The following is a 25,552-nucleotide window of genomic DNA, read 5'->3' on the forward strand; positions in this document are numbered from 1 at the left end:
ATTACTTATTACCATTACAAATGCATATATAAGTTAATTTTTACATAAATTACATAGTTTTATTTTTAAGTGTTTATGTTTAAAAACATTTTAATAACTAAGAAACAACTTAATCAAATTTTGAACAATAAAGATTTTCAAATAATCTTCTGCTAAGCAATTTGTATTCAAAAAGGGGGTTTTCATTTGAAAGATAGAAATTTGTATTACCAAATGACAATCCTTCAGTAGGTAGTAAAAAAAATATCAGAAATCAGAAAATAGGTTTTTGGTATAGGTACTTAAATTTCTAAGAATCAGAATTTGAATATATAAATGTATATAGATGGTGGTGAGCATGTTTAAAATATCTCACTATATTGGTTACAGTATACACCCACAATTTGCTTAGCAATTTATCACTGGCTATACACTTTTTATCGAACGATAGTTATATAACACATTAATCCCAACTCCAGATAGTAGATAAATAGATAATACAAAATTTAATTAAAGCATATTTTTCTACATTGTATACAATTTATAAATATTCATACATTTTTTTTCTAAAACAAGTAAATAATTCTTTTGTAATTTATATTTGTAATCAAATGTGGGAATAGATTATTGTTGGTTTGAAGTTTGAACAAGACCGTTTCAATTAGTTATGATTGAAGAAATTCAGTTTTCAACACTTCCAACCTTCCTGGTTTTTGTACCAATGTCTGAATGAAAATAAAGACTGAAATAGGGTAATCGGAATTAAAGTAGGTTAAGATAATTTAAAAGTCCATATAATTATCAAGTGTTAATATATATTGAAGTAAAGCTTATGGATTTATCATCATAATAATAAAAAGTGTATAAAAAAAAGGTAATAGGCGCGATGTAAACAAAATAACAAATAAAGTAAACCATTATGTAGGTAAGTGAAATTAGAATGAAAAATGCAATTGATATTTTAGAAAAATAAAAGTAATGAATATTTTGTTCCTATTACCAATAGCTATTATTTAAATATAATATGTCAAGTGCTCACTAAGTGTAGAGTATAATTGTTTGAATTTATGATTTTATACTTATGTGGATTAAGTAATCTTAACTAAAATTGATAGTTTTTTGCATTATGTAGAGCTATGATGGTATTTAAGATCTCGCTCCACATAGTCACCATACTTATTGATCTGAAGTGAGCCTAAAGCTTCTTCAGTATGCGGTTTCATTTCATTAAACTGGTTATGAACACTAAAGTAAACATACAAATATACATTTTATTATAAATAAATTAACATAGATTAAAAAAACATACATATCATTGTTATGATGTGCTTCCTCGTGCTTGACAAAAGAAGAAGCTCCTGTATTTTGTACAATCTGTAAATAATTTCAAAAAAATTAATTACAAACACAAATATTTCAAAATTGATATGTTAATACTTACTTCACCCATTGAATCATGATGTTTATGAGCCCCATGGCGTCCAAATGTCGGTGGACGGTTATACCCTGATGTTCTGTATAAGTACATAAAAATAATTAATTTCTGTTTAAAATATATAATGAATATAATATTACCTGTTGCCAGTATCATCATGGTTTTCATTAACTATAAATTAACATGGTATGATTATATATTTAATTTGTATTCTATAAAGCTAATCAAATATTATAAATTCATAATATTATACATACAAATATAGAACACTTACATTCATCAAAGAAATCCTCATAGACGACAAAATTGTTTCCCTGGTTTATCAATTTTGATAGTTGAAAATTTTTCCACATAAATTGTAATAGATTTGTAGTTGGCTTGTCAATAACCAAATGTTTGGGATGTAATTTTGTATCCTATATTATATGACATATATATTGGATTATAATTTTAGTTTGATAACAAACAAATTGTGACTAAATTATAATTATTTAGAATACGAGTATGTAATAACATAGCAAGTTAGGATTATTTTACCTGTAACATGTATTCAATCAATCGTTTTCCATAACCTTGACGCTGCTTAGATACATGGATGTAAAAATCCAACAAACAATAAACCGAGATTTCCGAACGAGTACCTTGTTTGTTATAAAGGAACAATTTTTTCCATCCCATTTTCAAAAATCCAATAACAGCAAAATTACTATACAAACACAATCAAGGCAATCATACTGAAGTGTTGGAGCTTAATTTAAATACCAGAGTAACCCTGACAATCTTATATAGCAAAAAATTATCTTACGCCGGTGTATTTTGTTCGGTCATCATGTATATAAAATGATCAGAATTAATAAGTTTGTTGGCACTGGTGATCGGTGACTCTAAATTTTGAGCCATGGCCGACACTTTTCCCATTTCATCAATTATTGATCTTAAATTGTTTCTCAAACTGTAAAAATATAGAATAACGCGCATTAGTATATAAAATATTCATATTCGCAGCGAGATACGTGGTGTGTTGTTAGGCACTTTTGACAATCAGGAAAACACATTTTCATTAGCTTCAGGTTCAAGAAAATTATAGAAAGTCAAACATTATACCTGTGGAATCAAAAGATTGATGCTAGGGACAAGGGTGTACATTTGTGCCACATAGATTTGTTATTGGAATATGAAACATGACAAAATTATAATTTTAGTTTCTGAACAGAACGTCGAGCAATGAATTTAATAATTTTACAATGTGTATGTATATTGTGTAAACAATTTATAGTGGAAAAAATACTTGGATGATGAACACAATATTTTTTCATGTGTTTAATTTGAACTTTTAAAGTTTGAATTTTGATATTTGTCACGACTACGAAAATTTGCAAATTTTTTAGTCAACAATTTTAATATCCTTACAAGTAATTCATTCATAATTAAAGATATGTCACTATTTGTTTTAATAGGAATTTATTTACAGAGGGTAAGAAAAATAAAAGATTATCGGCCGTCACACGAAACTATCATGATTTCTATGGTAATTTTAATAATAATCTTTGTCTTATCTTTACAAAATAATAATATTAAGAATTAATAAAATTTTAATCAATATTTTATTTTTTTCCATTACAAACATTATAGGTATTCGACGCTAATGCCGATAATTTTTTTTGCTTTATACCCTCTGTTAAAAACTAAGAAGTTTCACTTTATTCGCGCGTAATTGTACTGAAGTTATACACACCATATACACTTTTTTATAGACATTTTTAATTAAAATATTGTCGATATCCGATATTATATATTTAAACAAACATTTTTGTTTGTAATTTTTAAATATTATTGGCATGTACATTGTATTTTACAGTGTAAGAAATTTTTAACGTATACTATTAAATTATACACACGCATTACATAATGTCATTTTCAAAAGCAACAGGTTTTTGATAAAAATTATTTCAGCCAACTGTAATTATTGTGAAATAAATGACTAAATAAGCAGTATTAATTATCTAAACGACTATTATGTCATATAAATATAATATTTTTGGTACTTAGTAAAATAGGTTGATATTTTGATAAACCGTCTCCGATCGTTTTTCGTTGTAATGATTTATAATTGAATTCAAATTTAATCAGTAGCTGATCTGAAGATCATTTGAGAAGGGGCGAATTTATTGGTATCATAGATTGATAGGTACTAACAAAGAATACACATTTCCGATTTTCACATTCTTTCAATACCTTTTTTTGTATCATTTACTTACAAGTTTGAAGTTGTAGTTATGACTTATGAATTTCATTTTCAGTTTATCATACGGCGCTATAATTCAAGTAAAAAAAAAAAACCCTATGGAGTGGTAATCGCCACATTGCCCCCCTCAAATCTGCCTCTGAATTTAATACACCCAATACCCATGAACTACTCATTGATATGGTACACTCGACACTTAAATTGTACAGCAGTACCTACACCTTATTTCCCCTTTTTTTTAAATTTAAATTCTTTTAGCTACCTACATCTATATATTTATTAAATATTACAAATACACCACTACTATTATATGTACCTTATATTAGATATATATATATATATATTTTATAAATTTTCTTTTGCTAAATGCTAAACCATATTTAATTGAAAAAAATATGTATTACTCATATTTTTGTATTAAGTTTGTGATATTTATGATGCACCATTTTTGCATACTAATTTTCATAATATTTGAGGAAAATCAATCAATAATCGAAATGACATAATGCATATTATTAAGATGAGTCGTACCATGTGTTAATTTTGTTTTTTGTGCACTGTGTTTGTTTTATTAACGTATAGCATAATATAGACAATTTTAGATACGTTCAGATGGATCAATTGGACTGTTATTTTTAATATTCAAGTGAATATGTAATTATGTACCAAACCTATCATCAAATATAAAGGTGACAAATAAGAATATTGTTCAGGTCTCCAAGGAGGGTTTACATGCTATTTAAATTTAAAAATGTAAATCTTATGTTCTTACGTTATTAACTTTAAATTTGATAGTAATTTGATTTAATATTAAAAATAGTTTTGTCCGAGTATAAAGTTGACCATGTTATGTATTAATAAAACAGATACAATAGAATACTAGCCATTAGGTATAGGTACGAGCGTTCTATGGTACGTAATTATAAATAATTTTTATATTCGCGACTCGCCACCGTTTACACCGAATGTCGTTATTCTTTTACTATTTTAATCCTGTTTACTCTGAGAGTAACTGCTATTCGACGACCGATACTGCTTAAATACGGTTATCGGTTATTAATTCGTCGGAATATTATACTCACTCGTGGTTGTTCTCGTATCCATAGGCCGTTAAGGTGTTGTCGATCTTCAGCACCTGTCCGACGTGGTCGTGGCTGCCGAATGGAAACTGAATGGCCATCGTTCGACGAGATTTCTGGACAAAAAAAATAATGTTCTTGACTTTGGTAAAACCACAACAAACAACAATATTGTTAAAACGATAATGGCGTCTTCGGAGCAGTGAAGTCGGGAACGACGGAAACAGTTGTGCCGGTAGTCGCGAGTTTTTCGATGCTGACCTACGGCAATACGATACTTTTATTAATATTAATAACGAGCGGGTGACGGGTAGAGGCAGCGGACCTTGGAGTTTGGACTATGGTAAACAATAAACGGTAAACACGGTGCACAGCGTTCCCGTGGCCGTCGCCAGCAGGGCGCAGGCTGTGTAAAACGACCGAAAATATTATGAGCAAACTCCAGAACGAGCCAGTTTGGAATAATAATTATCGACACAATAATGCAATATTTGTTGTCTGTTCGTCTTGTTGTGCCTTTGTTGTTGCTAGTTGGCCGTTGCCGATTTTACTTATTGTTGAGCGTGTACTGACTGTACTGTGTAGGCACTGGATTGGCAGGCGGGTAGATGCTTGGTATTTTGTTAGCCGAAGCATTAAGCAATTTTGGCTTTTGACACGACGACGCCCTCGTTTGCACAGTGGATAGGATTTAGAATTTTAGAGATTACACATACGTATTGAAATCTCTCGGGAAAATCAAAGTAATTTTTTGATATTTTTGGTTCGATTTATACGATTAAAAATGGTCGCCTATTGCCAGCTGAATATTAGTGAAAAATTACAAATTAATAATTATATCGCTCAAAACTCAATCAATAAAAAAAACACGAAAATTGAAATATTGCAAGACCTTGGAGAACAATATGCATGTTAAAATCTTTCAAAATATGCAGAAATACGATAAAGTCTTATTTACATAAATGTGCTTATAACGCTATATTGGTAAAATTTCAATTTATAAAATCCGGTTTGCGGTTTACAAGAAAAATTACGCCAGATTATTATTTATATGGGTATTTGGTATTTGGATGTTCGTTCACTGTTATAGTTATATTATTATTTATACTTACCTTCTTTTGTCACTGCCTTTTACTATTCCAGTAAGTCACTGGAATTGGTTCTAGGAAATGTCGACAAAAAGCATTTCGGCCAAAATGTTCGTCGAAACGACCCGGGGAGGTCTCCCCCTCCCAGGATAGTTGTTAAAAAATAAGCTATTATAAGTATTTGATATCATTTTATTGGTTGTAACACATTTTGTATTTAAAAGTTAATAACCATCAACGGTATACAACTCTGGGGTTCGGCCAAACCATCGAATATAAAGAGAATTCAAACATTTCAATCAAAATGCCTTCGACAAATTACCAAAGCACCCTTCTATGTCTCAAATGATACACTCCATAATGACCTCTCTATTCCAACAGTACAACATGTAGCCAAAACTCTGTATAAACGATTCCATTCAAATCTCTTCAACCACCGCAATCCTCTAATCTCAAACTTATTTACTCCCAGAATCCCAGGTGACCCTGGAAGACGTTTAAAACGCAAATGGTGTCGGGATCTCCTGACTGAATAAAACCCATCCACAATCTCAAGAAGTTCCATCGCTGGATGGATTCTTCACTCAAGTCATCAGTCCCTTTTATTTTATTTTATTTTATTTTAATTCTATTTCTTATCAACACTTATACTCATTGTAAAAATATATTTACAGATTGTATAATAAAACAAAATATACTATAAAAAAAAATAACCATCAATAATTAATTGATATGTAATTTTGAAAAATATTTGTACTAACTTTATGATACTTTCAATATATAATATTATTATAATTAATAAATGTTTGAATGTAAAATTAAATTAAATTTCTAAAATGTACATAAATACATAATAATACAAGTTTTGCTACGTGTAGATTTATGAGTTTACTTATAATTGGTTAATTAGACGTGTTTCCGACAATAATAGTGTTCAATTGGTGATATTTAGTTTGTTATTATTAATTTTAAATAATACATTAAAACAATATCAGTTTTATAATCTATCAATATATTTATTGTATTTTAAGCTATTTATCACAACAGCTGACAATTATTAAATTTATTACGTTTTACTACTGTAAAAGGTAAAAATAGTACATGGGTATTATAGGTGTTTAAGGAGATTTTTAATTTGTATATTTATTATTTTATTAGAATTTAATTTTCTGGAAGGTGCAATTATTATTAATGCGGTGCAGAAATAGAAAACATAACATAATAGTCTTCTACAGTTATACGTCACTTTTCTTATCCAAAATCAGCTATACTTATACTAGTTGGTAGTTACTAAGTTTTTGAATTTGAAATTTCGCGTTAGGTTTTGTGGGTTAGAATTTAGAAAGTTAATTTATTAATAGACACACGCGACACGCATTATATTTTATAGATGTTTTAATGTTTGGTTGCTAAATATTCCAATCGGAACCAAGTTTTACAATTATTGTATCTACAAATAGTTTTGACTAATAGGCCATCAAGCAACTTTACAGCTACAATACCTTGGGATGGCTTCGTAATAGATACTTATTAACATAATGTAAACATTTGTACTAAATACATACAGATTATGCATTATACAATATACGTACACACATATATATATATATATATATATATATATATACATAGTAGGGGAATATATATATATATATATGTTGACGATTGTTTTAAATAATGCACTGGGACATAATATTATCATCATGTACCTATATGTATTATGCAATGCTTATTTATAACTATATAAATTATAAGCGTTTTTTTTTTTAATGTCAAAACATACAATTATCCATATATTTAAAACAATGAAATATGCAAATGGGAAAGTCGCAAGTAGCATCACTTATAAAGATTTGATCATGAAGGTAAACCAAGTCATATCAATCATTATACATAGGTATAGATGTATAAATATAATGAATTTGTGTAGCTAATGATATGAAGAATATTGACGCTTGCATATACAATATTATGCTTACATAAACTATATCTTGTTTCAATTGTTTCAAACGGGTATACTGTAATACTTATAATATATATTTAACTGTTTAAGGATAGGTAGGTATTGGAACAAATAGTGTTTGATAATTTTAGCCAAAAAAATAAAATTTGAACCTAACCCAAACGATCACCGGACAAGAGACTCGGACGATGTGTGCCTTAAATTGTGTGAAAAGGCAAGTCAGCGGACCGCAGCGTGACGTACCGAATTCTTTAACTCTCGGTAATTTTCGCACTTGCACTGACGCACTGTCCTTTTAGCCGCGTCTTCGTCCAATGCTCACCGAAACGGCTTAGTTTCCGTGTGTCCGGCACCACTGACTTCCGTGTTCTTGGCACATAATGTCTACCGCTCTCCCAGTGCCATAGTATGCGCCGCATGCGTCGTAACGAGTAGCCATCATCGCCGTCATCGTCGTATCTCTATACCAGCCCCCGTGTACTCTAAACGATTCTTTAAAAAGTTATGTCCCAATAAAAAAAAATCATCTGTATGAATATAAAGTAGTAAAGGCTGATTCTCATTTGAAAAATAAGAAATTTGATGCATAAGTAGGTATAGATATACCTACTAAAAAATTTTAAAAATTAGAATTTGATTAAATGTATTATCAGAGAAAAACGTGGGTAGAGTAACTGATTGAGCATATACCCGGTGAGGTGAATATTTACACGTACTTAATTATACATTAATATTTCAGTATATATGAATTTGTACCTAAATGGCTAAATGTATATTGTTCAGTATTTAGACAATGGCACTATTATTTTTATTTAGAAATAAAATAAAAAAAACAAGCAATATAATATACATCAATGCATATAAATAATAACACTAAAAATCTAAGGCTAATATAATTAAAACTATAACTCGCACCTTATAATTTCGTGATAATATAAATAATTAATTTTAATTCAAACAATTATAATAATATTCAATTCAAAAGTACCAAATTAATTGATATTTACACTATTTTATGTTTTTAGAATTTACATTTTTTATAGGTAGCATTTCAAATTGAATTCGTATACTGCAGTTTACATAGAATCTAGCGAGGTACATATAAATCGTATACGATTTAATTGATTCTAATAACAAAGCTTGAATCCATTTTATTGATTTTCAAAATCAAATTTAAGGAACATAAATTTGAATGTGAAATAAAAACAATAAATCAATATTAGTTATACATTAACACAATATTACCATTGTTTTTTATTATTTACATAAATTTAAAAAATAATATACATTAAAATGTGTCATGATAACTAAAAACGTAATTTAAATCTGTATTATTGAATCCTGTATATATTTTGCATATTATTTAAATGGCAGAGGATAGTTAGAAAAGTGACAGTAAGTGTAAGTCATTAAAAAGAGTTATTTATTCTATAGCTATTTATGGTTTGAAGAAGTTTTGGCATATTTACCAAACAGTAATATACATTCAAGTTGACAACTCAAGATTATTTAATAGGATAATTTGTAAAACTAAGTTTTTTGAATACGAATTCACTAAATGTTTCATAATATTTAAGGAAAACGTAGTTTTAAAAATATACAGCTTACGTTAAAACTTATTACCATCGTAAGTATAACTGAAAAAATGAAACGAAATTTTAATAAAAAATATAAATGATAGAGTGATTACACGAGTGAAAAGTTTTATCTATATGATATATTGTACAAGTATTGAATAATAAATTAGTACTTAATTTCCGAAAGTTCATATAATCAAGTTAAAACTTAAGTTAAATTTGACCATTATGTATTTGGTATGTTTAAATTTTTATCTGATTAAATAAAATTAATTTTGGTAATTACATTCAATTTTATCTGTCAACTAAAATATTGTTTGCACTAATATTTAACTATTTGGTATAAGCGAATCAATTTAAATAGCGAAATTGTAAAACCTGTACAGTAGTGCACACACGTGCTAATTAAACCAACGATTTAATTGAAATCTTCCACACATGAATGCAGAATGGCCAGAATGGCTATCGATTATCCAACTTTATTATAATATACAATTTTAGCGACTTTAATAGTAGAATACCTACAGTATTACAATACATATAGATTAGATATCTATTCTGCAATGGCCTTAATAAGAATCAATAAATACTTTCACTCAAGATAGAATTATTATGCCTATAGTAGGTAAGTAAATATTATTATTATTATTATATATATATAAATTATGTACATAATATAGCATTCTGTTCATTTACAAAACATCTGTCGACCAAACAGAATCTGAAATAATCAATTTAAATTAAAAATATATTTTTTATCTCCGTAAACTGATCATTACTCCCTTCCCCATATCCCCACATAGAATCCACAGGTATTTATTCCATGAAAATCTTAAGGATCAAATTTCTTCGGCACCAACAGTAATTATATCATAAAACTGAACAATACGATTGTCGGAAAATTGGTACGGTTGTTTTGAACGTGGAATATTGGTACGGTCGTTAAAAACCAGGGTTTCTTAAACTATGAAATACAAATATGAATCAACAAGATGAATCTATGATGCGAATTGAAATTATACGGCATGAACAACTTAATAATTTAAAATGTTGAAAAAAAGATAAAAAATATGCTTCACTTCAATATAAACTTCATGAAACTATTACCAGTTACGTAAATAATGAAATTACAATGGACATTTTTTTAAATACCATAGGGAAACTATTGTGAATTTTTATTCAATTTTGAACTATTATAAACTATTGTGAATTATTGTGAACTATTATGAATTTAATAATTAAAGATATCTGCGACCCGTGTAAAAATGTAAACCAATATGTTCAACGTGAATATTATTACCTAAGTAAGTATATATAGGTAGGTTAGATTATTATTTTAGTTTTACTTTGGCGTTTAAATGTATAGTGGCTTGTATTTTTGTTGGTATGTGTGCACCATAAAAGCACCAAATATTATTACACTGCAGAGTACAAAAACATTCCAACAGTATGGCTAAACAAACCGTTTAGCAAACGTTTAGTGCACTCAATCATCGCAGCTAAAATGACATACAATAAAGAATGCAAAATTATTACCATATTCTATTACCTATATAATATGTATATATACTTGCGTAGATACGTATTATTATTTATATGCACAACTCTGGACCGGCTTGATAGTTATTGAGACTAAGTGCTATGTACAAAATGATTTTCGGGCACTATCGTATTTAGTGGTCTGTGGCTTAAGCGGCAATGTTATGCTCATCGATGAATCTGAATCCTGTTTGCGGATGAATAAAAACAATGTATTTTAGCAATTATTTATCGTTAAAGCCAATTAATTTAACTATCATATATAAGATTTCTTATAAAACTTGTGTATTGTATTATACTATATTACCGCCTATATGTCAAAAATATGTTATAGTTAATCATAAATAATAACTAATCCACTAATCGATTATCATTATATCGATATTAACTTTAAAATATGTAACGACCATCAATAAATTCCCAATAGATATATCTAGTTTATTTTCGCCAACTTTAACCATCATCGCAGTCTCTGAACGATATAGCACAGCTTTTACTGCTATCAAAAAGCCTCAGTTTACAATTTTACATCCAATATAAACACTGTTCAACTGCTGTTATAAGTATAACTGTATAAGTAGGTATAGTGTACTGTTTAAATAATATAAATTTTTTACAAATTTGGCCGTTCGTTAGTCGAGAATTTCCACCTGTTGACAATGCATGCAGCAAATATCGTGAAATATAATCGTATACCACTCACCACTGTATATATCGTGGTATCGTACTACAGCTGATTTTTTTTAATGGTCAAAAGGAGATTTGAAGAAATCCATAAGTCAGTGGTTAATAACACGGCGAATTCCTTTGGGAAGCGATATTTTTTTCTCAGGTCGAGTATTAAAAACGCAATCACACATAATATAATATATATGTGCGTGTATTATATACAATAGTATACACAACGAGTATATTATATATATGTGTGTGTAAAGATAAGTGCGCGCGCTTTTTTTTTTCTTATAAATTATCAATTCAAGTCATGCTCAAGGCTAGGGGGTTGTTCGAGAGATGTTTTATAGGCCCGCGTATTTTTCCATGAAGTCTACGTACGCGCATAAAATATACTTGACAACGACAGACAGTTGGTCGCTAAGCATCGCCATATTTGACGGAAGAAGGAAAAAAATGTTTATAAAAAAATAATAATAATAAAATAAATAAATAAAATAAAAGTCGCACTAGGTAAGGCACATCGCCGGTAGACTTATCGTCGTCTTACTGCTACGGAAACATTGTGTACGAGTAAGAATTCGCGTTGGCTTTGTATAATCTATATATCCTTGCTAATGATGAATTATTAATTAGTCGTACACCGTACGTTTAGAATTAGCTGAGTTCTCTTATTTATCATTATTATTATTTTTTTTTCTTCCATCATCTGATCCGACGCGGACAAGCTGTCTGGTAGAAATGATTTCTGGAAAATCATATATATTATATTATATATATTATACAGATAGCACTATGCGACGCGGACAACTTGTAAATCCACAACAGAATGTCACGTCGGCAACGACGAGGTCATTTTATGGATATCGTATACAATAATAATAATATATAATATATATTATTATAAAGTTACACGTTTATATTATTTATATATATTATGCTTATGCATATAGGTAAGTATTGACTATTGAGGCTGGGTTATGTATTATTATATAGGTATTAGTTCACTAAAACGACCGTGATGATCTATACGTATTATTTTTTTTTTAAAGGACACGCATTTAAGGCATTAATGTATTATAGTTAAGCGTACGAGCTAGTATTCTAGTAAACATATACCTATTATTAAATTATTTAATGTGTAATATATAGGTACATATATATATATAAGGAATATTCCTCTGAATTACAGTTTGCAAATGTATTTACAGCCATTTTAGTCTAACAAAAAATATAACATTTAGGTAAGTACAAAACATTATAAATTATGCCGGTTTATATACCAATTCATTTCCTTACTGAATATTGTTCGCGATTCTTACAAGCTTGATAACAATTTACTTAAAAAAATCTCCTTGGGTGAGTATCAGAGTATGTATATAAACTAAGAATACAATCATTCTGTATGTAAATATTTTAATTTGTTTTATGTAAGCATTTCAGTAAATTATACTCAATAAAGTGGCTACCAAAAAGAAGTCGAATGTCGAGAATTGTATTCGTATATTCTTGTTATTTACCACAAAGATAAGTACAAAATAAATGTAATAAATTTACAATATAATATAGTATTATATATACCTACTATCTACATTACTATATTTATTTATACACAATAATAAAGACACGTGTGTTATTATATTATTAAAGTTCACGTCTTAATAAAAATGGCAAATTATTGTACTGCAGTTCTAGAATGATTGTATATTTGTATGTATATATTATATGACGCTACACATATACGTATACACAAATTTTAAACTGTTACGTTTGTTTCCTTTTTGTAAAATGAGTACGACTTTTTGTGTACGTTCTTACACAAATTGGCTAGATCGTCAAAAAAAAAAAAAAAAGAAAAGGAAAAAGTAGGTTAAAACGAGTTATTTAAGGCCCGAGATTGGGAAACATAAGTTCACATCAGTCATGGCGAATGGCCATAAATTCCAGAGGTTTGAATATTATCCCAAACGAACAGCTTAAAAGCAGAGACGATATATTTTAAACACAAGTCGAGACTATATACGAATTATACGAATACTCGTATATAATAGCAATAATAACCAGTAACTGTTATGTTTCAAGTCGTCACTCGTCAATAATAATTATTACAGTTTCTGTGTTAAAAAGGGTAATAACTAATAGGTATTAATAACTAATAACTGACCGGTAACGGCCGACATACCCAAGTCTGCAGCAGTGGTGTATAGCTATCGCATGTGACAGAAATGTGCTTAAAATAATAATATATATGTTTAAAATGTGAACACACTGCACGATTAAACGACTTTAAGCGTTAAATAGAAGTGGATTAAGTACCTACACAGGTATTTTATTTTCGAATAATTAATATTTATTATATAGTATTGAAGGAGTCTATTCCGTGGTTATTACAACCACTCGTTTTCGTACGTTTGCAGACGACCATAACATACCAACGCACCTATTAATTATATTTTATGGGAAATGGGAATGTGTAACAGTCAGCTGAACTCGCGTGCGATCGCAGTCGCTGTGGCGAGGCATTGAGGTAAATATAATTCGATTGCGTATTTGTGTATTTTATTAGCGATATGGGCAACGTATATATTATATAGATTCCCATCACATATATAATATGGCTTATACCTTCGACACGACAGTAAAGAAACTACAGCAGTAGTTTTCAAAGTTTTTTTCAGTTACTACAGTACACTGCATGCAGTATTATGTCATCTGTTGGCTGTTGCTTATTACAATTGTTAGTTCACTACTTCACTGCATTTTGCAGCCATAAGCGTGCTCACGGGAGAGGCAGGGGAGGCGGTTGCCTCCCCTGCGAGATTTTCCTCTACACCAAAATATAATATTATACCTACCAATTGGAGAAAATCGGATGGGGGGATTGGAGTCTGGACCTCCTTAGCTAAAGTATTGACTCCCCTGCCAAGAATACCTACGCACGCTTATGTTTGCAGCCCTGTACGGTGTCATACTCCTGAATTAAGAGACTTTGAAGTATAAAAATCTGATTTTTTAGCAACGCCCTAGTAATAATTATATTGCTCGTATTCGTACGAATCAATGAATCAAAATAATTACTACATAAACTAATGAAACCAAAATAACACAAGACATGTGCAAACGTTTCACTGCTGCAAGGTTTTCAAATAAAATGATTACTTAACATTTTAAAAGTTTAGTGGAAATTGTGTCATGTTAAGCATATATTATTTATAAATTATGTTAAATATTTATATAATACGTATTATATACATATATATTATATACAGGATGTAACAGAAAGACATGACCAAAAAAGAAAAAAAATCAATCACGCAAATAAAACGTACGAACAAAATTGTTAATATTATATGATCAGTAAATAATTTAAGAAAAATATTCATGTCAACAAATTCTTAAAAATCATATTTAAAAAAAAGTTATTACGTAATAAATTTATTTAAGTAAAAAAATATTGAATTTTAAAAAAATTCTAAAAAATACACTACTTGACTTAGATAATTTTTTTTACTATAAAAATTGTTCTTATAATCAGATTCACAAATAGGCTGTTTTTAATTTATCCAAAATATTTTTTATTGAATTAAATTTTTTTTATTTTCAGTACTAAAAAATAAACATAAAAAAAATGCATTATACATGCATACCGCTAAGGTTACTTAATGAACAAAAAAAAATATTAATTTGAACAAAAGTTACTCCAAAAGCCAGTTCTATAGATGTTACACCTTGTATACCGAATTGTAAATGTCCAAAGTGATTTAAATTATGATTTTAAAGAACATTATTGCACGCCACACACACGCGCGAGGTTCACATCATATAAGAGCAAAGATTGACTTTTCGAGTCATAATTAAAAGGTTTTAATGTTAAACGAGTAGTATCAAACTATCAACCACCATAATATGTATAATAATATGGATATGTATAGGTGTATGTCTCAGTTAAACTGTCGTGCAGGTATGTATGTATATCCGCAGTTAATGAGGTATTTCTAATCAAATTAAAAACGTAATTTATATATTATTATTTGTTATAAACGCATACACGCTATATTATATTACTATAATAAAATATGTCGGATAAAAAATTATTTCGAAAGCGGTTTGGACGGTAGAAAAATGGTGCATTTGTAACTGTTTGGTGCCAACGTTATATGTGCCTACCGGCAACCAAGCTGTACCACGCAGGTCTATTTTTGGTAAGTATTTATAAACACGAGCCCGATGGACCACAGTTATTGGATCATATAGCTTGATGAATTTAATTATATCCCCACTGAGGCATAGTTCACCGAATTAATATACATGTATACACAGTGGCACCATGCGCTCGAGTATTATTTCGAGATCAGCAGGAAATAATTACGCGTTTTCTCGCGAGCACAACATATTATATTTAAAGGTCAAAACTGCGCTTTTATTATGAGTTTCAGGCAATATGATATACACATATTTTGGGTATCGATTTTTTTTTTTATAGGTATATAATAATCACGTTAAAATTTTTTTTTCTTCAAAATTATTTACAATATCATGCAATCTGTTACAAGTTTGAGCAATGAGCTTATTTGATTATAATGAATAAAATAAAATAATGAAATGGAGAAAGCCTCTATTAATGGAGGTACTTAAACGTTTATAATATAAAACGAAATATCGATACATATCGATATATATTATAATATACAATGTTGAATGTATACAAATCCGGTCTTCATATTATAATCACACGATGTCGCTGTAGTTTTGTGCGAAATGTGCCCGCGTAAAAGTGACTCGACGTCGTTAAATCGTGATAGGTATCTATGACATAATTATTTTCTTAACTGCTTGATTTTAGGCGTTTAAAAAACACCTATTTATTCTTAATAATTATTATGTTCTAAAGCGAATGAATTTTTATATTATACGCCATCATAACCTGGGAAATAGCTAACAGTATTATTAATCGTAGGTGCTGGCATTTAAATGTTTAATATCGCGAGCAGGAAATATAAATAAAAGGAGTGGTTTTTTTGGTGTATTTTTATGAATAGCTATTTCATGTATATCATTTAGCTATAGTTATACCTATTTCACGGTTAAAGGGTATCGCTTAAAAAAATAATCCAATTAAATAACATTATCGACACGTTGAAAGCTAAGAGTATATAATATTTAAAATCTAATATTCTTTTATTCAAATAAAACAAAAACATATAAAAATCTTAAAATACTTAAATGATTAAAATTCCTACCATAATATAGGTATTTAAAAAGACGCACTGATGACAAAAAAAAAATTAAAGCATTCACTATTCAGTAATCATATCGAACTATTAAGTCGATTATGATCATTTTACTGCGTCATACATCGTTTCGGAAGTTTCTTTCGGTTTGTAGATAAAAAAAAAAAAAATGCTAAATTGCTATCAAAAAACCTTGCTCAGTGCCCACAGAATCGGCAATTATTGCTTCGTTGGCGATCACTCAGGATGAATTTTCATTCGCGTTACTTTGTCGTTCTATATTTTTCTGAACATTGAAGGATATTATGATGAATATTTAATATCTCGTCGGAGGTTTTGAGAACAATTTATTTAGTTTTATATAACTGTTAAATGTGGTCCAGTTTTCGTTTACTTGCAATAGTGCCAAAATATTTTTGCCATTTTACAGTTACCTACTTAATCAAGGAACATAATAATATATTAATGACATGTTTGATTTTCTTTAAAAATTAAATATTTAAATTAAGGTGATATAATATGTTATTCTGCAAGTAGGTATAGCTATAAACGATATATTGTCTGGTATTTAAATAAGGTGTGAAGGTTTCATTTTTTTTTTTTTATCAAATTATTTGGATCACAAGGACCGTAATATAATATATGTATTGATATATTATACTATAAATGATGAAATTAACGATAGTGAGAAAGTATACCTACAAATTCATGTGGTCCATAATTTCTAAGTTATACATACGAATATTATATACAACTAGTCCCATACAGCAAGGTTTTCACATTTAAACGACTCAATTGAGCGGATGCACTTTAATAAAAGCAGTGTACCTAATACATATACCACACATTTATAATATGTGCGTATATATTGTATATATATAATTTTGTAATTGAAAAATAGGTAAAATTGTAATTTTATACTTAAGTGCGATGGTGTCTGTATTACTATTTAAAATCCGAAAAAATGACACAGTAAATATTTCATATAGGTAGTTTTTAAATGTGTGTTGTACAAATATAATATATTATTATCCATTGACCATTATGAATAAATAAACAGTTTGTATTTATTACCTATAGTGTAGAAATTAAAGAATACTGCAAAAATGTTTATCTACTTTAATTCAGGAATACATGAATGACCATTGATTTGTATTTTTAACATTATCGAAATTGTATGAATCATAATTTTAACAGGTGTTATTATTGTTTTTTGAATTGTGCGTACTAACATTTTTTTTCTTTCTAAATATTCACTAGGTATCCGTCACTTAAAATTTATGTTTTTTAAGTTTATGCCAAAATTATACACACTTCATATTTTGGCGGTCTTAAAATATTATGTTTTTTTCATTTCAGATATTCAATGTTCATAATACAATATAATGACACTTTGTATAAGCAATTACGTTTCAAACATATCTACAAATCAGCATTTAACATAAACGTCAAATTAATGGTATATTTTAATTTAAGATTTTTTTTAGTGCAATAATTAAAGTCTTACGGTAATCATTTATTTTATGGTCTATAATTTCTTATTTTGATGAATCATAGCCTTATTAATTTAACTAAGTTATAAAACATGTAATTTAATTAATTATAATACATGTAATTTAACTAAATTATAATACATGTAATTTTAATATACTAAAATTAAATATATGTCAAGATTAGGATGTTAATGCACTAAAAATCAGTAAAAAAACAAATAAATATGTATGCACTTATATTTCCACTCTATCTGCATTTAAATCTCCGAATTACAGCAATAGAATTTTTGACAGTAAATAAGCAATTATTTTCATATAGCTAATATATTTTATAAAATACAGGTAAATAAACATAGATTCAATTAAAGTAACATTATTATTATACATTTTTTTTTAAAAATAAATTGTATCAAAAGTCATAAAATAGTAAGGTGATTAAAAAAAAAAAAAAGCTTAAATATATGAAATTATAATATGATATGTTTCGGAAAATAAAATGTTGATATTTGAATTTATGTATCATAAAATAAATTTATATCTAATAATCATGCAATTATGAATATTTCCACCTAAGCAAAATCGTGCAAAATAATAAATATCTTTATCATAATAATCAACTTATTTAGTTTATACTTTATATGGTAAAATAAAATAATAATAATTTAGAATAAATATTTTTAATTATATTTTTATGATGTACCTGTGTAGATATTCGTTTATACGTTGTTTATAAAAAGTTGACAAAAAATACAAGTGATTTCTTAACATAAAACAAAATATTATTTTCACTTATATGGATATTTTAGGCTTAATATACTTATAAGGTATATCTATAGTTATTTATTGTTATTATAACGATTTAATGCAGTCAAAATTGAATGATTTATAGTCACGTCGTACTCATGTAATAAACTGTTCCAATTGTTTGTAAAACATTTCCATAAAGTTTATGAGTGTATAATTCAATGAAAATGATAAATGTTTACAGTCGATAATAATTGTACATATTATTCATTTCAATATTTCATATAATTGTTATCTGCTTGTGATCTCCAATAAATGAAAGTTTTATGATGTATAGAGGTATTCAAGCTTAAAAGAGAGATTATAGTTGAATATATATATACCTATCTATTTATAGTTTGATTATAATGTAGTGTTAGGTATAGAATGATGAGTCAAAATAATATTAGATCGTGCGAGTATGATATATGTGCGTTTTTTGTAAGTCATTGTAACAATATCGCATTATCATTATGATAATAATATATAAACTTGTCGTTGTGTAGTAAATATTAAATAGATGCAACGGGAATCTCTATAAGTCTAAGTACTACTAAGTATTAGTTATTTCCACCAAACTATATTATATTGTAGGAATCGTACTACTTTTGAGTATCTATTGACTATTGGCTGTTATTGGTTTTTTTTTTAATTAATAGTAATTAAGTTATCGTAAATTTGTGTAAGTATGATGTTACAGCAGACTTTAATAATTAATTACTCCTCACATTCCAACAGAGGTAAAATGTGTCTAAACATATATGTCCAGCTCTGTCTATATAGTTATTTAAAGATAATGTAATTTTGAGTCTAGTTTAAGGGACGTAACTTGTTAAATATTTGGTAATAGTCGTAGGTATGACACTGAGACAGACAGATTCTACCATAATTGTGTTTATTTCATTCAAATTATAAAATATATTTTTTGCAAACCACTTCTATTCAAAATTTAACAGCTTATTTGCTTTTTTATAACAAAATATATTCAGGTGTTGATGCAATAGTATAATCAATTAATTATTACGTAGTAGTGACTGTACTACAATATTAATCCTATATAGTCTATAACCTACACTAATTATAAGATTTCGGTGCCATTCACGGCTGGAAAACGTTTTACGACGGTTTAATTGTTTAAATTTTTATTATTTAACAGTTCTTTTCGAAGAACATATAAATTTAGTGATTGGTGACCTAGATAACACATTGTGTAAATGTAATTATATTATAGGTATTTAGAATTCAGAATATAGGTTAGGTTATAAACTTATAACCAGCGGCGTATATTCTGCAATATACATCACTTTTGTGTTGTGTGGAGGGGGGTTACTGGAAGAAACATAACCCATGCACAAAATATAGATATTTTTGTTTTTAAGTACCTATTTAAATTATTTGATTATTATCTAAAAAATTCGTGTGAACGTTTTTAAAATTAAAATTAAAAATTGGATATTTGAAATTTTTATATGTAATTAAATTTAAAAACTAAAAAGTAAAATAATAAATAGACTGTACTGCTATTAGCACAAGTATCTATAAATTATATATATATGTATATATGTGATTATATGAAACAATTTTAATATTTATATTGATTAGAACAATAGTAATAATTTCACTTGTCAGGTAATTCTATTACCATTTGTATCTACTCAAGTCTAAGGTTGAGTGACACTTTTTACGGACACCTATAGAAAACATTAAAACGGCGGACAATTTGTACTATTTCAGGTATTAGAAAAAAAATGTATATGGTTTACAGGTTGTATTATTTTAGGTACAGAAAAAAATTATGCATATCATATAATTTGTAACACAAGTAGTTAACAGACTCAAATAAAAATAATAATAATAAATTCGTGATTAATGAGTTCTCTTCAAATCCGGTTTGAACTTTTTCATGAATTACAGACAGAAGAATTTGAGTTTTTGATTTTCTACAATTAATATCTCGGTTTTTCATATTGGTTAGTGCGAGATTTTTCAGTTTTAATATTTTATCACTCGTGTCGTGGTTATAATCAGTAATTCATACTATGATATAAATAAAAAAATCGATTTTGTTAAAATTTCCCGTTTTCCCCTTAATTTTTAGTTTATTTTTCTCGATTATTTAGAAAAGTATTAAGAATTTTTTGCTTTTGACCCCCCAAAGTACCAACTAGATTCACTTTCTGATCGAACAAGGTACTGAAGTCAAAAATCGAAGCACTTTTACTGCCCCAAAACATGATGACAGACACAAAAAAAAAAACACACACACATCATGGTAAAATCAATACATTCATCGCTCCGCTCAGAATCTAAAATGAGATAAAGGCATACTATAAAAATGCACTAAACAAGTTATAAATATAAGAAATATATAACAATTATATAGGGCAGTGGCGGTTTATCCCGAAGATATGGGCCTGTGTGCAAAACTAAAAAAGGCCCCCTTCGTTTTTTTATTAAACAATATAGGTATAGATATATAAATTCAAATTTAAAGTAAGAATTTTTATTCTAAAATTATAAAATCCTATGCAAATCCACAGGGTACTTTCCATTTTTATTAAAATTTTAATTACATAAGAAATAAGATAAAATTACGCCATACAAATAAAAAATTGTTGTGGAACGTTGAACAATAATGGGCCCCCTGAAGCCGAGGGCCCGCGGCATTTGCACACATCGCACACATGAAGTATGACACGCCACTGAATTAGGGCTTAAATAAAAAATGTACTGTGTTTCAGAAACAGATAATTGGGATCACATCATTGCAGCCGAGCAGCCGTATAATTTTTAGATGGCTCACAAGTCATATTCTAATATAAAAATACATTGTATTGTTTACATAGTTTATCAATTTTTCACGAACACTGGGTTGTTTGTAAAATCTTGATAATTAATCACATTTACATAATAATATATATTATCGTCCAGCGCAAAATATATCCATACTCAAAAAAAGGAACACTAATAAAGAAGTAAAGATTATAAACATTATATTGACGGTAATTTGTCACTAATTTGCATCATACTGTTTTAGTCTGTTTATATTACATATTAGGATGTTAAATTTATTTTATGATAGGTATGAAGTAATTCATATAATTTATTTTAATCGTCAAATAGTATTTTCTAAAAATTCCTAAAGTCGAATATTAGGTATGACAATTTGTGTTTTTACCATTGTTATCACTATTCAAACGATTTTGTAGGATGTAATTTGGATAAATTAGAGATAGAAAAATAAGGATCACCGCCTATTATGCTAGAGTACCTATAATAATATGATTGGGTATTGTGTTTTGCTGGAGGTAGATTAATCGTTTGTTTTATTGATTGGACATTAGAGTTTATCGTTACAGTTACTAATTAATAACTAATGAGGGTACCGATGTTTTTATCAATTTTAAATTCGTTAGGATTTAGCTAAAAATTAAAAGGAAATTAAAAAGTGCAGATTTTTGATATTTTATCAACATAAAATATAATTTAAGTGTAATAAAATAAAATTCTATCATTAAAATGCATAATATTTAAAAATAAAAAAACGTTTTAAAACATATTAAAATGAAACATTAGCATGCAGAGTTTGAATTGAAAAAACAATTTAGTATTCACTATACAAAATTTAAAATTTCATTTAAAGATATAAAAGTATACTATAAAACATTCTATGTTATAGCAACTCGCTATTAATATAAAGCGGCTACGTGAAAAGTCTGGCACGACTTGTATACAGATTTTTCTTTCGGTCTTAGACACATCAGAATGTTACCTACATGCTACAACCTACATCTTACATAATATACTTTGACGCATATATATTACCGTTGTGTACAACTACGTAGTAATGATTGTCATTTGTCGTAGGTGTATATATAATTGTTTTTTTTTCTGTTTAACCGTTATCGACGACCAAACCACCGAAAGAATAAAATAATTTAACAAATCTATATACAATAATCGAGAACCCTTGACGTACCAAAAGACAAAACTACGTTCTACATGTTACGGTGCATTTTGCAGAAATGCAGACTATCGTCGGCAGCGTTTAGAAACGAATTAATTGTCACTCTTCCTAAACTGGGGTTGCCTTTGCTTCCTGACACCTGTAGTCAAATTTTCCGGTGTTTTACCGGAGCTCAGAACTCTGCAGCGCGAGTGAAGGAACTGGTCTGAATAACTACACGTATATTATGATACATTTTAAATATTATCAAACTAATAATTTAATCATAACAACAACAACAACCCATGTGTAATATAATAATAATAATAATAATAATAATTATAATATTATTGAAAAAAAAAATATGGCGAACGGTCGCGCGTTATTATATAGGAAGCGCATTATTCGCCGGAAGGTGGATCTTAACGCCGTTGGGGAGGTACTACGGTCGCACCGTATATGGTCAAGTTTGCCTAATTTGGCTCGGGCAACTCTTCTAAATACGGCAAGCGAGGCGGCGGGGGAGTTCGCGGTGGCCCGGTAGAAGGGGGCAGCACGAAATAATATACAATGTAATAATAATAATAATAATAATAATAAAAATAATAATAATAATGTACGATAGCGCGCGCGACCGTCCGCCGCCGTTACCACAACCGTTCGACCGGCGGCGACGACGACTTCGACTTCGACCGCGGTCCGACGACACGACTCGTTTTCTACGACGACCGTCGTGTGTAGTGGGTATCATATGAAGCACGTCTTGCGCCATTCCGTCGTCTACACATGGACGTGTCACACGTGTAGTTTGTGCTCGCGCTGCACACCGTAACGACTCGACTATCGCGCGCCGTATCGTTTTTTTTTTTTTTTTTTCAATCGACATTAATAAAAAAAAATATTTTACGACAGAAATTCGACGTCGTGCGATACTACAGTCATCGTATATATTTTTCAATTTTTACGCTCGTTTTGGCAGTCGTCGTGTGCGGGAGGCTGCAATAGTGCCGTGGCAATTAACGCTGTCCGCCGATTTCGACGCGTGTGATCACATACCCGTGTAAAATAAAAATACGCCGTGTTTATATTATTATCAATGTAATATAATAATAATAATAATAATAATATATTATAATTGACGGCGATCCCGTCCGGAACACCGCCTCGCACTCGACGTCGGGAATATATTGTGTACAATTTTTTAAAATTTTTAAAAATAGAAAAACCGCGCGGCACATGCGCCACTAGTTCTATTATTGTACGAACGCAGGTCGAATTACTCGTGCTCGTGCTGTGGCGGGAGGGCGACCGTGGAATTCAACACGACGACGGCATAACCGTTCGTATCTTCACAGCAGTGGCAACAGCTGCACCACCGCCGGTGTCCCGCCGTTATCAGTGCCGCGGCCGTTGTTATCAGTGACGTTTGTTTTCGTTATTTTTGTTGAATTTTATCTTATAGTTGTTGCTGCCGCGTATACCCGTACTCTGGAACCACAGACGTTCGTCCCTCACGTCCCGACCAAAATAAAATCGCCCGTAGATAACATAGTACGTTGCCGTTTGCTGCGGTCGGCCGGTGCTGACCGCATCGCGTGTGCGTGTAGTGCGTGGATGACCAGTCGTAGGCGGTCAAGTGCATGAGGTGGACAGCGATGGACAGTGCGTCTGGCGGTGGCGGCCGCGACAATAGATTCGGCATGGGTTACGCGTCGAACATGTCGCTGTTGGACCCGTCGGACATTTACAACAATGGCGTTGGTGGTCAACAACAACGGCCGTCCACGTCCCGTACACCACCCATGATGGGATGCGGTCCTGGAGGTCCTGTACACCAGCGTGGCATCAAGCGATCGCTGGGCCCCGGCACAAACATGTGCTATGAACCAACCGACCACCATCGGTTGGTCGACGACAATTTTTCGCCACCTTCGGTAAAGGATGTTTCACCGTCGAATGGCAAGAAGACCAAAGGCCGTGTAAAAATCAAAATGGAATACATTGAGAATAAGTTGCGCAGATACACTACGTTCTCCAAGAGGAAAACCGGTATCATGAAGAAGGTTAGTTTCGACATTTGTTTGAATCCTACGTACAGCTGTTGATTTTATTAACTCTATAGAGTATCTTCTTTACTCTATAGGTATAAATTAGACACTAAGAGAGAGAGAATTTGTCTTTATTAATTTAAAATTTAAAATTATCAATCATTTTTATTACTTACTCTAGGATTCTGATTTTTGTAGCCCTTTTATAGATCAAAATATTTTATTTGCAGTTGATTTTTATTAAAACGAAGACTTAAAAATTATTTTAATTTTCTACTTATGGTATAGGTAGGCATCCATCTTTAAGTTATCTGTGTTATGTTAACCTTAACTCAATTGAAAATAAAATATTGTATGTAGTTATGTGTAGATACTAGGTATACACCTGCCTATCATATGATACATACCTATATAATTTTATAAGACAATAAAATGACCTTCACATGATTCAAATTACCAAACAGATGGTCAATT

At 29.4% G+C, this 25,552-nt stretch overlaps 2 protein-coding genes across 2 annotated transcripts in view; one reads left to right on the forward strand and one right to left on the reverse strand.

Annotated features, from left to right (window-relative positions):
* Positions 1-914: 914 nt before the first annotated feature.
* Positions 915-5,153, reverse strand: LOC107173592 (alpha-tubulin N-acetyltransferase 1-like). Its single transcript, XM_015524184.2, has 9 exons — positions 5,064-5,153; positions 4,742-4,999; positions 2,220-2,366; positions 1,952-2,120; positions 1,689-1,830; positions 1,555-1,585; positions 1,421-1,493; positions 1,289-1,353; positions 915-1,224 (listed from the first exon to the last, which is right to left on the reverse strand). Exons 2-9 carry the CDS (start codon positions 4,837-4,839, stop codon positions 1,104-1,106), a joined length of 846 nt encoding a protein of 281 aa, XP_015379670.1. The 5' UTR covers positions 4,840-4,999; positions 5,064-5,153; the 3' UTR covers positions 915-1,103.
* Positions 5,154-23,687: 18,534 nt separating this feature from the next.
* bs (serum response factor blistered) overlaps positions 23,688-25,552 on the forward strand; it is an 80,120-nt gene continuing 78,255 nt past the window's right edge. The window contains exon 1 of the mRNA XM_015524197.2: positions 23,688-25,093. Coding sequence (XP_015379683.1) covers positions 24,671-25,093 — 423 coding nt within the window. The 5' untranslated portion in view covers positions 23,688-24,670. The remainder of the gene's footprint in view (positions 25,094-25,552) is intronic.

Source organism: Diuraphis noxia, unplaced genomic scaffold, assembly GCF_037042655.1.
Source record: "Diuraphis noxia isolate RWA-SAM2 unplaced genomic scaffold, SU_Dnox_SAM2 contig0004, whole genome shotgun sequence".
Taxonomy (NCBI): Eukaryota; Metazoa; Arthropoda; class Insecta; order Hemiptera; family Aphididae; genus Diuraphis; species Diuraphis noxia.